The sequence below is a fragment of the Balaenoptera borealis genome, assembly GCF_965194805.1.
Source record: "Balaenoptera borealis genome assembly, chromosome: 11".
Classification (NCBI taxonomy): Eukaryota; Metazoa; Chordata; class Mammalia; order Artiodactyla; family Balaenopteridae; genus Balaenoptera; species Balaenoptera borealis.
The window spans coordinates 53711012-53728371 of record NC_138868.1 but is presented as its reverse complement, the minus strand read 5'-3'; the positions used below and the strand labels follow the sequence as shown (position 1 = coordinate 53728371).

General features: G+C 44.3%; 1 protein-coding gene across 22 annotated transcripts in view; it reads left to right on the top strand.

Moving 5' to 3' along the window:
* The first annotated feature begins 2 nt into the window (after positions 1–2).
* Positions 3–17360, top strand: part of XRRA1 (X-ray radiation resistance associated 1) — an 85844-nt gene continuing 68486 nt past the window's right edge. For 3 of the 22 annotated variants that reach the window (XM_082343144.1, XM_082343154.1, XM_082343133.1), the window contains exons 1-6: positions 186–262; positions 2840–2895; positions 5519–5616; positions 10629–10810; positions 14063–14134; positions 15324–15396. In XM_082343144.1, the coding sequence (XP_082199270.1) occupies positions 5523–5616; positions 10629–10810; positions 14063–14134; positions 15324–15396 (421 nt within the window). In that variant the 5' untranslated portion in view covers positions 186–262; positions 2840–2895; positions 5519–5522. The other 19 variants (XM_082343148.1, XM_082343146.1, XM_082343153.1 and 16 more) reach the window with 16 other exon arrangements.

The window sequence follows — 17360 nt, the reverse complement described above, 5'->3', positions numbered from 1 at the left end:
AGTTGGGGCTGGCTGACGCGAGATTGCCAGCGGAAGTGGCCGCGGGGCTTGCCGGAACTTGTAGTAATTAGAAGCTCCAGTCATCAGTTGCCGCCTACTCGGGCAGCCGCCGCGTCGCGGTTACTAAGGGGTGGAGAAGGTAGTGGCAGGCGCCACCGTGGAGCGGCTCCGAGTTCCCCGGGAGGCTCGCAGGCGCGCATCCCGCCAGACCGGGCCGTCACCCCCGCGGACGTCTCGGAGGCGGAAGCGACGCCGGAGGCAGGTGCGGCTGGAAACTGGAAACTTAGTTTGCGTGACGGGTTAGAGTCTCCCCCGCCCCAGATGTAGCGTTTGGCAAGGAGGGGGCAGGAGCTCGTCCTTCATCCTTCTCTAGCCCTGTAACTGCACGTACTGGTTCTTTGGTGACTGTCATCTTAGCTGTTAGCGTTGTTTTCGTGTTACAGAGAACTCACATTCGCTGAGTGCCTACTGCCTGCCAGGCGCTGTCTTAAGTGCATATATATCCATCCTCTCATTTAGTCCCCAAACGGACCAGTCAGATGAGGAAACTAAGGAACTTAACCAAGGCCAGATAGCATGTATCAGAACCTAGTTTAGCAGCCAGATTTTTTAAAAAATAAATTTATTTATTTTATTTATTTATTATTTTTGGCTGCGTTGGGTCTTCGTTGCTGCACACGGTCTTTCTCTAGTTGCGGCGAGCGGGGGCTGCTCTTCGTTGTGGTGCGCGGACTTCTCATTGCGGTGGCTTCTTTTGTTGCAGAGCACGGGCTCTAGGCGCGCGGGCTTCAGTAGTTGGGGCTCGCGGGCTCTAGACCGCAGGCTCAGTAGTTGTGGCGCACTGGGGCTCGCGGGCTCTAGAGCGTAGGCTCAGTAGTTGTGGTGCACTGGCTTAGTTGCTCTGCGGCATGTGGGATCCTCCCCGACCAGGGCTCGAACCCGTGTCCCCTGCACTGGCAGGCGGATTCTTAACCACTGCGCCGCCAGGGAAGCCCCCAGATGTTGTTTTTTTTTTTGTTTTTTTGGTTTTTTTTTGACATCAAACCAGTGTCATGCTCCCTTTGTTACCACCTGGGGTCCTTGGACTCTTTAATCAATAGAAATTGGTAAGAGGCCAGGTGGGGGGAATTCAGGCAAGGCTTTATTGGGACTCGTCCTGCAGCAGGAGGGAGCAAAACAAGAAACAGGTGGGGGTGGAGGGGTGGGGGGTGGCGGGTGAGCTGGTCCCTTAAATGGAGTGAGGGTGGGGGTGTGGTGGGAGGGGTGCCTTAGGTGGTCTGCCCACCCCCTTGGTGGTGCTGTGCGCAGGGGTCATGTGCAGCACCCTGCTTTTGCTCCTAACACCTCAGAAGTGGCAGTTGGCTTTTGGCCTTTTTGTGTCTTACTGTTCATAATTTGCCCCAACTGTGCATGCATGCAGTTACTTTTAGTCCCTTCGAGTTTCTTTGTATTTTGTTGTTCAAGGAGATGTTTGTCCAGGTGCAAGCACTCTAGTAAAGGGTCACAGGTCTCAGCCTATCTCACCTTTGCCACTCTGCCTTTACAGTTTTAGGATGTAATAATATTCCAGATTTTTATTAATTCTTTTTTTTTTACACAAATATTTATTGAGCACCAACATTGCTTGGAACTGTACTAAGGGATACTAGGGGATCAGAAAAGACCTGTTCCCTACATTCATGGAACTCCGACTCTAATGACTTAGAGTTATCACATAACAGGACTTAATACACTATGATCTACTACACTGCTTCATTTTTTTTTAACTCCCCATGAATTCCTCATATAAGTGTCCAAATGATTGAACAAACTGAGTACCTACTATGGAGCGGTCACTGTTCTGGTCACTGGGCACATACCCCTGAATAACAGGCAAAACACCCGTCTTGATAAAGCTAACGCTCACATGACCATAATTATTACTAAAAACTATTAGATGCAGTTTCTTCACCTATGTGAAACAATCCAGTCAGATGCCCCTGTAGCTTTTTATCTTTTTATAACTTATGTTTCAAGACCCAGCTCTAATGTCACCTGCTCTGTGAAACCTTCCCTGATCCTTCTTCCTTCTTTGCAGACAGAATGAAGAACTCCATAGTATTGTGTTCATGGTTCCATTTAGTTCAGTAAGCACTCAATTGAGCCTCTTCAATGGACCAGACCTTGTTTGAGGCGCTGGGGATAAAGATATAGGTAGGACCCAGGCCTGGCCTTAGAGAGGCTCACTGAGGTTAGGGTGTGAGGAGTGGGGAACAGACAGGTAAGCAGGCCATTATAATACCGTGTGGCACGGTGCCTTCATTAAGAGGTAGGCTGAGGTGGTAACACAGATAAGGGTCAACCTGAGGAGGGGGATATACAGGAAATGTTTCTGTATGCGTCAGGCAAAGAAGAGGGGCAGAAGTGTGATAGACCAAAGGAATGGAAAAAGCAACTGCATGCAGATGAGAAGCATTATTCTGTGTTTGCGTGTGTGTGTGTGTGTGTCTTACCTTTCAACTTTGTCTTTGCTGGTTTTATCATGCACATGCATAAGTTTATTTTGTGTAAATGGTCATATAAATGATCCTTTCCTTTCTAATTTGTGATTTGCACTTCCTATTAAGCACTCTAGGCCCACCCCATTGTCATAAAATTATTCTCTTGTTCCACCCCCCTGTCTATGTCTCTGTCTCTATTTCTTTTCTATCTGTTTCTGGGATCTTTAGTCCTGTGGTATTTTTCTAGGCCCCAGGTGAGACACATTTTGGAGCAAAGGGTCACAGTATGATATAATTAATGAGAAAGTTCAAGAGCTCTAAATGGCAAACTAAGAAGGAGTGCAATATCTATTTTACAGGTGAAGAAAAAAAAAAAAAAGGAAGTCAAGAGGTCTTTCCCAAGATCAGAGATCAAGTAAGTACTATGCAAATCAGAGCCAAGGTCCCCATATTCTGTAAGTTACTGGAGTTTTCTCCAGAAGTCATCTTCTCTAACATTTTCCAGGCAGCTATTTACTCATTCATTCATTCATTCATTCACCCATCTAGCAGATAGGTGTGATTGGTCACAAGAGAGATTTCCTGAAAGACAGATTGACTGGATGACTGTCTTCCCCATCCAACCATCCATCCATCCCTTCATCTTCCCAACACATTTTTAATGTGTTCTAGGCTCTATGCTAGGCTCTGGGATTATATAGGTCTCTAGGTATTATAGGCCCCATAGCAGGTGGGAAGTTGGTAAGGGGAGAAAACAATTATAATAAAGTGATAAGTGTTATACTAGGAGAAGTATGGAGTATCGTGGAAGCACATAGAAAGGGCCCCCAACCCTTTTCAGGGTGGTCAGGGATCAGGAAATTCACAGTGCCCTGTGTTGAACCAAAGGAGATGTCAAGATCACTCATTCATTCCACAGGTACTTATGGAATCTATTATGTGCCAGGTGTTAGGTACTGGGAGTGAAGAGATGAACACCATAGATGCTGTCCTTCTCCTGGAGGCGCTCAAAGTCTAGTTAGGGAGATTAAAAATATGTATAAAAACTCTTGGGCCCTGGGAGTACCATTGTACCCTTCATTTGGCTCACATATGTTTATTGGGTGTTTCCTATGAGCTTTCCAAGAGTGGAAGAGAGACAGTAAATTGGACATGTTTCCAGACTTGGAGGTTCAGAGACCATTGAAACAGCCCCCTCATGATTGTTAGTAATCTTATGAGGTAGGAAGGGGTCTGGCCATGAAAGACTTACAGAAGAAAAACTCCAGAGTTTAGCTAAAACAGCAGTTATGTCCCTCTGGTTGGTTCAGTGAGGACTTTATGGAAGGGATGACATCTGGACTGGGTCTAGAAAGAAGCTTGTTTTTTCTATTACCTCATTTAATTCTCACAACAATTGTCTGAGGCACAGGTTTTAATCCTCATTTTATATGTGAGAAATCTGAGGCACAAAGAGGTAAAGTGATTTGCAGGAGGTCACTCAGCTTAGTAGTAGAAACTAGTCTCAAATTTAAGTCTCTTGTCTCTAAAATTGTTGCCGCCTCCTACTGCACCCCTCTACTTTTCATATTTGTCACTTCCAGGAAACATTTTCTCAGGACACCTGATCCCAGCTCTCCACTCTGCTCCTTCTTTGTACTGAATCTCTTCCCAGACCCTCCATCTCAGGGTTCCACATTCTTGCCAGGCAAGAAAGAACCCTTTCCCTGGCCAGGTTCCCAAACCTCTGCTACCCAAATTGTCTGAAGCTATCCCAAAGCAGATTAGGGAATGACTGGATCCTTTTAAAGAAAAATCTCAATCTATAAGAGCTTAAGGTTCAAAAAATTTAGATCTTTGATAAGAGATTTTTTGCCTAAAGGAAGTGACATTTGAGCAGAATCTTAACGCATGAGATCAGCCAGATGAACGAGGTGGAAAGAGCTATTTTAGGCCAAAGGAACACTAAGAACAAAGGCATGGAAGACCGAATGTGTTTGGGGGAATAGAAAATGATTCTGTGAGCCTCTTGGACGGAATGACTGGAGCTGGAAAGTTAGGACATAGGTCTCCAGGGGCCTTCAAGACCAGGCTCAAGCTTGCTCAGTGGGAATCCAGTCAGAAGACTGTTGCAGTGTTCTAGGTGGGAGACGATGAAAGATTTAATGAAAGCAGTGAGTGTACTTCTGAGCTGGAATTTTCGTGACTCCTGACCAATGGAATCCCATTTCACCAGGCATTATATTTGTCAGACCTCTCTTTCTAAAGCACAGCTTGGGTCATGGCTCTCCCCAACTTAGATATCATCCATGTCTCTCCGTTACCTACAATGTGGAGTCTGGGCTCCTAGCCTGGCACTGAAGGCCTTCAAGAAGCAGGCACCATCCTTCCCATTCAGCCTTATTGTCCAAGACTCCCAAACACACCTCCTTCCCCTTCCTGGATCAGGTTCTTTCTTTACTGTGCCAGATGTACCCACCACTGTGCCCTTAATCCTGTGGCCCTTTCTATTAATGCTTATCCTTCTCTCTATCAGAAAACTCAGTTCATCTCTCAAACCCCATTTATCCAGTTCACATCTCATTATTTGCACATCATCTTGCCTAAAGTATGAGAGCCCTCTTCCCTGAACTCAAAACAAAGAACATAGCTAGTGAACACTTAATATGTACCAGGCACTACCTTTCCAACTTGATCTTCTCCTTTGTCTATTAAGGTAGACATTTTACAGGCGAGGAAACTGAGGCTTAGAGGGGTAGAGAATTTTCCCAGTCAGTAAGTCAGGCAAGAGCCAAGATTCAAACCAGGTCTGTCTGAGCCCAAAAGTGATGCTTTTTCTAGTGTTTCACTGAGCTACGGTTGATTTGAACCGAAAAACCCAGGGCCTATCTCCCTTGTTATCTAAAGGGTCGGCCCATTTCTGAAGCAGGACAGTGGACCTCTAGGGCCTCGGAGCTAGGGTATGTGTTAGGGGTGGTCCTGGTGGGCTCACAGACTGTGTTGGGGTGAGAGAGCAGCCCTGTCCCTTCTCACTCCTTACTTTCTTGCTTGGCTCTCAGGGACATGGCCTCCTCAGGAGTCTACAAACTGGATGATGGGAAGCCTTATCTGAGCAACTGCTTTCCGGCCAAAAATCTGCTTCGGATGCCAGAGGAAGGTCAGGTGACTTCTCAGATCAGTACGTTTGCCTCACACCCAGCTACTGCTTCAGAATGTCCCTGACACCCATTTCTTCCTCTTCAGCCCCTTCCCTGCTGTTCCCTGCCCTTACACAATCTCTTCCCTTCCAATCCATCTCCCCCAAGCAGTCTCAGGGAGCCTTATTTTTTTTTAAATTTTATTTATTTATTAGAATTTTTAAATTTTTATACAGTTTTTCCAGGTTACTTTCCATTTACAGATATTGGCTATATTCTCCACGTTGTACAATACATCCTTGAGCCTAACTTACACCCAGCAGTTGGTACCTCCCACTCTCTCACACCTATATTGCCCCTTCACCACCACCCCCACCCACTGGTCACCACTAGTTTGTTCTCTGTATCTGTGGCTCTGCTTCTTTTATGTTATATTCACTAGTTCGTTGTATTTTTTAAATTCCACATAGAAGCAATATCATGCAGTATTCAGCTTTCTCTGAGTTATTTCACTTAGCATAATGCCCTCCAAGCCCATCCATGTTGTTGCAAATGGCAAAATTTCATTCTTTTTTATGGCTGAGTAGTATTCCATTGTATATATGTACCACAGCTTCTTTATCCATTCCTCTGTTGATGGACACTTGGCTTGTTTCCATGTCTTGGCTGTTGTAAATAATGCTGCTGTGAACATTGGGGTGCATGTATGTTTTCGAATTAGTGACTTTGTTTTTTTCGGATATATACCCAGGAGTGGAATTGCTGGATCATATGGTAGTTCTGTTTTTAGTTTTTCGAGGAACCTCCACAGTGTTTTCCACAGTGGCTGCACCAATTTACATTCCCACCAACAGTGCACAAGGGTTCTCAGGGAACCTTCTAAAGTGCACATCTAACCATAGTGTTCCCTTCTGTTTAGTGACTTCTCACTGCTGGTTCCTTTACCTTCTGCTCTAACCCCCCTTATCCTGTTTTACAACCCTTTTCCTTGATTTATGCCCTGTTCCATAGTGTTTCTAATATTTTCACATAGCTTTTTAACATTCACCCAGAATGTTCCAGCCCTCATCCCAGTTATCCAAACTCCTCCCATCCCACAAGGCCCAGCCTTTCTCCCACTTCTTCCAGTAAGCCGTGTCCAGCTACTCCATCCCTCAGTGCCCATCCTCTCTTGTCAGCCATCTTCCTTTCTGTGTTTCTTACTTGCTGTGTAATTATAGTCTGCCCAGCTCCTAAATAAAATGGCTTAAAGTTGACTCTGCTAAGTAGTTTTTCAAACATTTATCTAGTTAAAGACTCCCCTGGGGCAGGGACTCCTCCTCAGGCTGAGCAGAGTCCTGCTGATGGAACACTGCCGAGAAGTGTGGGTTCACTGGATTGGATTTGCTGCTTTGAAAGGGTAGAGCCAGGGAGAAGTACCCCTAGCTTACCCTAGATGAAATGACGTGCTGGTCACTCTGTACATGGAAGAGTAGAAAAACCTTCTCCTCCAGCCTGTGCTCCCCACTTCTCTTGAGTGATTTCATTTTTCACACAGAGACCTTCTTTGGCCACCTATCTGTTGAAAACCCTCCCATGGAGCTCTCAGTATGCACTCATGATTTCACATCCACACCCCCTCACACACACATAGATGGACAGATAGAGAAATAAATATAGCCATATGTATCTACATGTGTTAGTATATGTACCTGTATTTCCTGGGCCACTGAGGGCAATGACACCTCAGTCGCAAAGAGCATGCCTGCCACCTAGATGTTGATTTCTAAATACCATTCTCCAGTAAACAAAGCCAGGGCTCCTCAGACAAAAACCTGTTTCTAGGGCTGAGGCAAGAAAAATACATATTGAGCCTGGAACATTATGTGGTGCCAGAAAATAAAGCAGTGCTCAGAAAAATGATGGGGGCAATTTGAAAGGACATAGGTGCCAAACTGAAGGAGCGCCCAATGGCCAAAGCTGGAACAATATGAGCAGCAAAATAAATAAAGGTAGAATTGGGTTGTAATCTGTAGAATAAGTAAATAGTCATGATCCCATGCTGATATAATTAAATTAAGAATACATAAATAAGTGGGGGAGAAGGAAGAGTCCTTCCTTAAAATAGAATTACAGTTAATAAATGTAGAAGGAATGAAGGAAATAGAAAATTACTTTTTTGGGGGAAAATCACTTTTTTGGGGGAAAAAAATCACTATTAAAACATCACAATAATAACTTTTACAGGCAAGAAACTTCTATGGATGCTGTATCAGTCAGGGTTCTTCAGAGAAATAGAATCAATAAGATGTGTGTATGTATGTCCGTGTGTGTGTGTGTGTATCTCCTACAAGTTTTGTTTTCATATACGTATATGTGTATATACATATGGACCAACACACATATATAAATTATGTATTTTTAAGGAACTGGTTTATGAAATGTGGAGGCTGGCAAGTCTGAAATCTATAGGACAGGCAAGCTGAAAACTCAGGGAAGAGCTGATGCTGCAGTCTTAAGGCAAAATTTCTTACTTCTTTGGGAAGCCTGTATTTGCTTTTAAGGTCTTTCAAGTGAGTGGGTGAGACCCACACATCATCAAGGATAGTCTCCTTTACTTCAAGTCAACTGGTTGTGGATGTTAGCCACACCTACAATATACCTTCACAGCAACACCTAGTTAGTGTTTGATTGACTAACTGCTTATCATAGTCTAGCCAAGTTGACACAAAATTAATCATCACAGATGCTAGGATTAGTGGGTCAAAGTATGATGAGAAACAGGATATTTGTATAGTCTTGAGCTATCTTTATTAATTACAAAGGGACTTCTTAGTAACTAAGAGAAACTAAGCCAATACCACCTTGGCCAAGTGATCAAAATAAACATCACCAGTCATGAGACATATTGACATCACGTATGCCCTGACATTTTGTGCTGAGGAGGGCACAGCATCACTTCTTGCCAAACTGCAAGGCCTTAGTCTAATTATGGGAAAACATCAAACAAACTCAAATTGAGGGACATTTGATAAAGCAGTTGACTAGTACTCTTCAAAAGTGTCAAGATCACACAAGAAAAATAGAGACTACAGAACTGTCACAGTTTGGGGGAAACTAAGGAGACGTGACAACTAAATGAAATGTGAGATCTTGGATTGGATCCTGGAACAGAAAGAGAACATTAGTGAGAAAACTGACAAAAATCAAAGAAAGGCTGTAGATTCATTACTAATATTATGCCAGTGTTAATTTCTTGGTTTTAACCATTGTATTATGATTATAAAAGATGTTAACATTAAGGAACCTGGGTGAAAGCTGTACAGGAACTCTGTATTATTTTTACAGCTTTTCTGGAAGTCTGAAATTATCTCAAAATGAAAATTTACAGGGGAAAAAAACCTTCCCATGAATACTCTTCCTGCTAAAAGCCTACCCCATTAAAACCCAAACTCCTTATTCTGGTCCTCAAGACCTTTGAGATCTGACTCTGCTGACCTCTGCAGCCTCATCTCTTTTCCCTCAGGTCTATCTCCCCACACACTCCAGGCCTTCCTTCCTGGCTCTGTTGGCGGTTTTGGCACCAACTCAGGCTGGAGGCTCTAGGAGTTTGGGCTATTGGGATAGGACAAAGGTCCATGGCCCAGATGGGGGCAGCCCTGGGAAATGAGTGCCTGGGCTGTCAGACCCAGGATGGGAATAGGAACTGGCTCACCTCAGACGTAGGATGGGAGCTGCATCCAAGAGGCAGGATTAGCAGCAGTGGTCAGGTGAGCGAAGGCGAGCCCTTGAGGCAGGGGTAGCGGGCTATGCAGGCAGAGAGCCAGTGGTCAGGGGCACCAGGCTGGTTCCCACAGCTCTATGCTGTTCTTCTGTGCAGTCCCAATCTTTCATACATCTGAGTACTGCTTGTGCTCTCCCCTCTGCCTGTGCTCTTCCATCTTTCATACATCTGAGTACTACTTGTGCTCTTCCCTCTGCCCAGGCTGCTTGGTTTTTCCATCTCCACCTAGTCAACTTTCAACATACAAGATCTAGCTCATGCCCTATGCTGGTAGCTCCCCGCTCTGGGCTTCACAGAACCCTTTACATTATTGAGCTCCTTCGAATCCTCCGTTGTATTCTTCTCCATAGCCCCAACTCCTGGCACAAAGTAGATGCTCAGAAAAGGTCTGAATGGATGATTGTGGGTGAGAGCTGTGGCTCAGGGTAAGTTCAGCAACACTCACAGTGTGGTAAGCTCTGTGCAGGCCTTGGGAATACTGAGATGAATGAATCAAAGTCTGTGCTCTCATGGAGCTTCCACTCTAGAGGGCAAGACAGACAATAAACAAGCGAACAAATACAATAATTACAGATTACAATGAATAAACTAGTGATGAAGGAGAGAACAGATTCCAGAATGTTGTCATGATTTTTGTTAGGCAGGCTTACTAGTAAACCTCATATTCTTCTTTTTACTTAACATACATTTTCTAGTTCGTTCTACAGTGAGCATGTATTATTGGGTCTTTAAAAAATGCCTGAGCTCCTAATGCAACTTTTGCCCTATAATGATAGAATCCAGGGTATGTTCTGGGAAGATGTAGCCCATTGAGTTGGTGTCACACAATGGGCTTTACCTTTACCCAAGAGATGACAAATGGGGCAATAACTAGCTGGCCCAGGAAAAAATGATCAGCTCTGCTGAGGAGAGTCAGGGAAGGCTTCACAGAATAGGAAATACTTGACCTACAATCTTGAAGGAACAATTAGAGTTTGGAGGCAAAAATGTGGAGGAAGGAATTGGGCAAGTCATTCTACACTTTGAGTGTTAGCCTTTTTGTCTGTAAAATGGGGGCAGTAGCATGTCTTCACTGGGTTTGGGGTTGGGGGCCAATTAAATAAGACAGGTATATAGCCGCTCCCCCTCCCCAGCTGCAGCACGGTATCTGGTGCATATTAGGTAATGAGCTAATTTTTGTTTTAGTATTAAAGATAAACATTCTGTAAGTGCACGAGTTGTGGCTTTGGGGGAGTTTGCTCCTTGTCACTGTTCTGATCTTCTCAACAGGCCGAGGACACTGGTTAGTGGCTCGGAAATGTAGCCTCAAGAAGAAGCCCAGGGGTGTGGTTGAAGCACGAGCTGAAGGTCAGGAAAGCCAGAAGGTTTCTTTTGAGGTTGGAGGAAAGAAAGGGTCTCGACAGGAAAACCAAGTGAACACTCCGGGACACGTGCTGGACCAGGCTTTTCTGGTGAGAGTAAATGCATCCTGAAAGGCTGGCAGCACCAGCTGACGACCGTCTTGGTGGGGGGCAAGGACTTGCCCTGCTTCCCTCTGGTACAGTTACCCCCAATCCACCCCAAACTATTAGAGTGATCTTGGCAAATTGAGTGTAGCCAGGATGATGAAGGGACCCAGAGCTTTCTTTATATGTAAAGCTTTCTTTACATCCACCTTATGAGATAGGTATTATCATCCCTATTATGTTGTTGCCATTGTGCAGATGAGAAAACTGAGGGCCCAAGAAGTAATTTGCCTTGGCCAAGGTCCCTCAGCTAGTAATTAGGACTCTGGTTTACCCAGGATTAGAACTACTCAGAATTAGAACTCTGGTCTACCGACTGCAAAGGCTGTGCCTTTATATTTTATCAAGTAAAAAGTCTTAATTGAGCCAGAGAGGCAAAGCAGTAGGTCAGGTGGAACAGTAAATTGAAAAATCGTATTCTAGCACCTAGTAGAGTGTAAAGATTCCTGCTCTGCTCTGGGGAGATCTCTCTAGGAGCAGGGGGATTGGGGAGGCCCCACATACCACATCCTTTGTCCTTTGGGTTTAGTGTCTGGCTGAAAGCCAGGGATGCCAACTAGATATACCCAGTGTCTGGGGCAGGCTTTACAAAGGGAACTGGGGTGGCTGTGTTAGAGACCAGCCAGGTAATTTCACATCTGCTCTGTGCAGTGCTTCAGTGGCTTTGCAAAGCCAATATTCATGTGCAGTCCAGTGCTCATAGCTCCCTAGGAAGAACTCCCTGGCAGCCTACTTTGTTCCCAGGCTTTGCTTATGGTTCCCAAGAGATAAGTTTCTGCACAGATCAGATGTTGAAAGAGAGCTTCAAGGAGGCAGCTGGGTACATCTCCCCTCAAGGTGGATAGTATAAGCTTTTTGCAGAGTCCTGTGGAATTTCTTTGATTATTAGGTCCACTTCTCACTGGGAATGAGGAAGACTGAAGCAGCAGTACTGAGGAGGGGCAGAAGCACTTCCCATAGGACTCTTCTTTTCCCCTTTGTTTTCAACATATACATCCCCCATTAATTGAGATAGCTCGTTACCCATGTTGCCACTTTGGATAGCAGAAGCATCAAGGATGTTTTTCAGAGTAATGGGGTACCTACCCGCCTATTGGATATGAATGTTTCACTGGCACTTCATATTGACCTACTGCACCAGTCCCCTTATTCCAAGTCCCCAAAACACCTCTTTTCTAGTGTTTAATATATGGTCTCAATGATGGTCTCAATACTATCTACCCAGTCACCAAGCAAGTAACTTGGGGTTATCCTTGACACGTGCCTCTCCCTCACCACCCTCATCCCTGCCATTACCAAACCCTGGTACTTTCATTAGTTGTCAAATCTGTATTCTTCTCTTCATCTGCCCTGCCACCACCCTAATCTGGGCTACCATCATCTTTTATTGGACTAATTCAGTAACTTCCTAACTATTATAGTTTGAACCAACTAGCATGCTTTTGTTTCACATAAAAAGAAGCCAGAGGCATTGTTATTCTAGAGTAGGTTAATTCATTGGTTTAATGACTTCTTCCAAGTCCCAGGTTCCTCCATCTCTCTGCTCTTATATCCTCGGCACATTAGCTTGTCCTCTTGGGCTGATTGCCTTCATGATCCTGAGATGGCTGCTGAACTCTGGTCATCACATTTAAAGGATAACGTCCAGAGGTAGAAAAGGGATTGTCACTGTCTTATATCGATTTTTAAAGGTAAGAACTTCCCGGAATTGGCCTCCCACCCCCAGCAGCCAGCGTCTCCTTGGCCAAACCTATATCACAAATCCCAACAGTCAATGGTTAGGGGAACATGACCACCATGACTGGATTAGACAAAGTCAAGACTTAGCCTGTGGAGCTGGAGTTGAAGGATATATCCACTCAGAGAAATGTGAACGATATTGGGGTTCTTTAACAAGGAAGAAGTAGAGAAGTGGCTCTAGAGAAGCCAGTTAACAATGTCTAGTACAGTGGTCTCTCACCACCCTTTCCTGTCTTCTCATCCTTTCTGCGTGTGTCAGACATAGCAATTTTTATAAAATTTCTATTAGCCCCCTGCCAAAACACCTCTGACAGATTTCCATTGACTATAGGATAAAATCCACGCTCCTTTACAGAGCCAACGTGGACACAAATGATCTAATGACTGCCTCCCTAGCCTTACCTTGTTTTTCATCCTCTCAAAAGCACCTTGCTTTCACCTGCCTTGATAATTTTCACGACCCCTGCTACCCACTTTCATGGGACCAGCTCCTACTTAGCACTTAGGTATCAGCTGAAATATTACTTCCTCAAGTGAGTATTTCCTCACTTCCACACTGAGGTTAGGACCTCCTGTTACTGTCTCCCATAGCATCTTGAATTTCTCCTTTAAAATATTTATCACATTTATAAATACTTGCTTGCTCCTTGGCTTCCATGCAGTTTTAAGCTTTCAGAAGGCATGGAATATTTCTGCTTCTTATTCATTGTCTTTTAAATTCCTAGTTCCATGCCTAAACATAAAAGGTACCATAACTAAATGATTAACTGAAAAAAAGAATGGGGTTTGATTAAACAGAAATAGAAACTCCAAAGCTGAGATTTTCTTCTGACTTTTTAATTGTGAAGGGCAACATATGGTAGTCCTAAGAGCATAGTGTTTAGTGATTACAGATTTGGATTCAAATCATAGACCTATCACTTACTGGCTGTGGGACCTTAGAGAAGTCACTTTATCTCTTTTAACCTTGCTTTTCTCATTTATGAAGAGACATAATCATACTTATGTCAAAGAGTTCAGTTAGGATTAGGAGAAAGTTTGTTGATATATTTAGCACAAAACATGGCCCAAAGTAGTGCTTAGTAAATATTTGGTGAATAAATGAATGAATGAACAAGCACACAAATTATGACAAATGTATGAGATTAGTAAAGCCCCAGAAATACAGATTTTTTTAAGAGCCAAGTAGAGGAAGTGGGGCCCAGCAAAGACAGAGAAGGAACAAAGAGGCAGGAATCCTCCTAAGAACCACGTAAAGTCAATGTTTCCATCCCCACCTTATGGGTGGGAAACAGAGGTGGGAGAGCTGAGGTGGCAGCTTGATTCTGAGCAGCTCCGAAGCCCATGCTCTTTCCACTGTGCCAGGCTGCCCTCCTCAACAGGGAGTCATTTGTTGTCTTGGCCAATTACATAAGCTTTGTTGGGGCCTTGACACTGATTGTCTGCACTGTGTTCCAGCTGAAGCACCACTGTGTAAAGAATCCGTCTGACCTATGCAACATTAACGTGAGCGGCCTGAAGTTCTCCAAGGTAAGGCCAGCTAGCAGAGATGTGATTGGGGTGAGCCAGACCTGAGGTAGCTCCTGGCTGTTTGACCACTGTACTTCCAGAGTCCTTGGGGACTGGGAATCTGGTCATAGGGAGGGGGAGGGTCAGACAGGGACTCACTGGGCGGAAACAACATTCACAGACACAATCTTTTGCTATAAATTTGGTGTTGCCATTATCCCATTTGAAGTGAGTTAAAGGAAATAAATAACCTTATGGAAGTGGTTTGAATGTGCATAGAATTTTACTGGGGTGTGATTCATTGGATGACCCTGAGTTCCCATCAGAAGAGCCTACAGGAGAAGTTTCTCTCAGGTTTCAGTGCCAGGAGTGGTAGTGGTTCTCCCAAGATGCTGGTTTGTTCTCAACTCGCAGACTCTGTGACTTACGTTATGAGTCATGTTTCTTTCTTTGCACTGGCTAATAGGTAGCTTGGAGCTAGATTTGTGGCCTACCAGTAGCCAGTGTACTGCTGTATACCACATAGGGCATATATTTTCGGTTTGTAGGCTTTCCATGGCATATAAAGAGAGATTGCTTATATAATGCCACATAGCAGTTAAAATGTATCAACGTAAATAAATCTAAAAAGATCTATGTGTCTCAACACAAGTAAATCTCAAACACATAGTGTTGAGTGAAGAAGGCAGGTTGCCGAATGATAAATACAGTATGATGGCATTTGATATAAAGTTTTAAAACATGTAAATAACACTGTATAAATGGTTTATGGATACACATACATGTAATACAAGTATAAAACAGGTATGGGAGTGATAATCACCAATTCAGGATAGCTGTTATCTGTGGGAGACAGGGAGAAGAGTACGATTGGGGATGGATACGTTATGGGGAGTGGTGGTGGTCAACTCTCTGTAGTGTTCTGTTTCTTTAAGGAAATTTGAAGCAAAGACAGCAAAATATTAGGATTTATTAAAGCTGGATAGTGGTTACACGGGCCTTCAGGGTAACATTCACTATACTTTTCTGAACATTTGAATTATTTCATAAGAGAAAAAAAAAAGAAGCAGAAAAGACCTTCCTGCCTTCAAGTATCTGCTCTTGTTCTTACCCCTTGAGGTCTTTGCTCCTTCTGACAGCAGCTCTGGAGCTTCAGCAAGGCCTGCAGGCAGGGAACTAACCTTGTGTTCTTTGAAATGCCTTCTCACAGGCTAAGGAAAAGGACTTCAAGCATTTTAATTCTGTGATTTACATCAATGCCTCAGAAAACCTACTGCCTCTAGGTAAGTTTTCTTCCTGAAAACTACCTTCTGCCTCTTGGCTGTCACAGCCAGTCTCTTGTGTTAGAACTGGCCTGTCAGTCCACCTGTGACTGGCCACGCATCCCTTTATTTGGAGTGCAGTAGGCTGGGTGAGGGAGAACACACAGACCTGATTCCAGCCCAGAGCTGGCACTGCATACTCAGAACATTTCTCTGTGAGCTCCTGCTTCTCTAACTGTAAATGGAGATAATGCCCTTCCTTTTTTCCTCCCCAAGGCAGGATACCTTGTAGACTCAGATGAGATAAGTACAGTCAGCCCTCCATATCTGTGGATTCCACATCCACAGATTCAACCAAATATGGATGGAAAATATTTGAAAAAAAATTCCAGAGAGTTCCAAAAAGCAAAACTTGATTTTGCCATGCACTGGCAACTACTTACGTAGCATATACATTGTATTTACAACTATTTACAGAGCATTTACATTATGTTAGGTAGCATTGGTAACCTAGAGATGATTTAAAGTATACAGGAGGCTGGGCACAGGTTATATGCAAACACTGCATCATTTTATACAGGGGACTTGAGCATCCACGATTTTGGTGTCCATGGTGGACGGTGGTGAAGGTGGGGGTTAGGGTGGAAGCGGTGGACCCAATCCCCTGCAGATACCAAGGGACTGCATGTAAGAAATTGTTAAGTCCTTGAAAGCTCCTGTAGGACTGTAAAGCCTTCTTGTTTATTCAGCAGATCCACAGCGACCCCTGCTGGGTGTCAGGACTATATGACTGCTTGGCTTTTAGAAATCAGTGTGTCCAGTTCCTGTTCTGGTGAGCTCAGTTATAGCAGGGTACGGTCAGTGCAATGATAGAGGGAATCAGAAAATCAACCAGGCCATCAACCGGGCCTAGAGTGTCAGAGGAAACTTCTGAGAAGAAGAGTACATAGGCTGAAACCTAAAACACGAATAGGAGTGACTCAGGAATTAGAAGGTGAGAAGGCATTTCAGGCCAACGGAGCAGATGTGGGCTGGCAGTGCCTGATCAGGGGCCCTGAAGAAGCTTTGTATGTGTGCAGGGTATATAGGTAGGGGAGAATGGAGACTAGAAAGGTGGGCAAGGACTATATTATCAGGGGCCCTGGGTGACTTGGACTTAATCCTGCAGGCAAAAGAGAGCCTTGGAAGGCTTTGAAATAGAGAGGCTCAGTGGTGGCTGTGAGGAGCGTGGATTATAAGATGGAAGCCCGGAAACCTGGAAGATGGTTTCATTTTTCCAGGAGAGAGGAAGTGAGACCTCAACCAGGGCTGTGGCAATAAGCGTGGAGGGGATTGAGAGAGTGAGAGAGATTCAAGAGGAGGTAGAATAACCAGACTTGGTAACTAATGGGCATGTAGAGAAAGGGAGGAACCAAGAGGATTTACTGAGACAGACAGCACTACAGGAGAGGCAGGTTTAGGGAGAAGTAAGATGAATTCAGTTTCGAATGCATTGAGGTTGAGGGGTGTTTTTAAAGAAGGATGTGACGAAGTCCCTGCCCTTGAGGAAACAGCATGGTCTGTCAGGAGCATGGGCTTGAAAAACAGGCAGCAGGCATATGAAAAGATGCTCAACCTCACTAGTAAATAAAACAGCATCAAAGTACTATTTTCTGCCTATCAAACATTGACAAAAATGAGAAGGACTGATGACTGCCAGCATTGGTAGGGAAATGGGTGCTCTCATAATCAAGTGTAATAAATTGGTGCAACATCTTTGGAAGGTAGTTTGGCGATGTCTCTTAACACAGTCTAGTAGTTCCACTCCCAGGAATTTATTCTACAGAAACACACTTGTACAAGGATGTTCACTGGAAACATCCCGAAAGCACATCTTTCTATTAGGCTCTACAAAACATTCCAACTCACAAAACCGCCATAGGCCACACTTGACACCAGGTTCACTTAGAAGACTCTGAGTAATTCCACACAGTATGCCAGCGGCA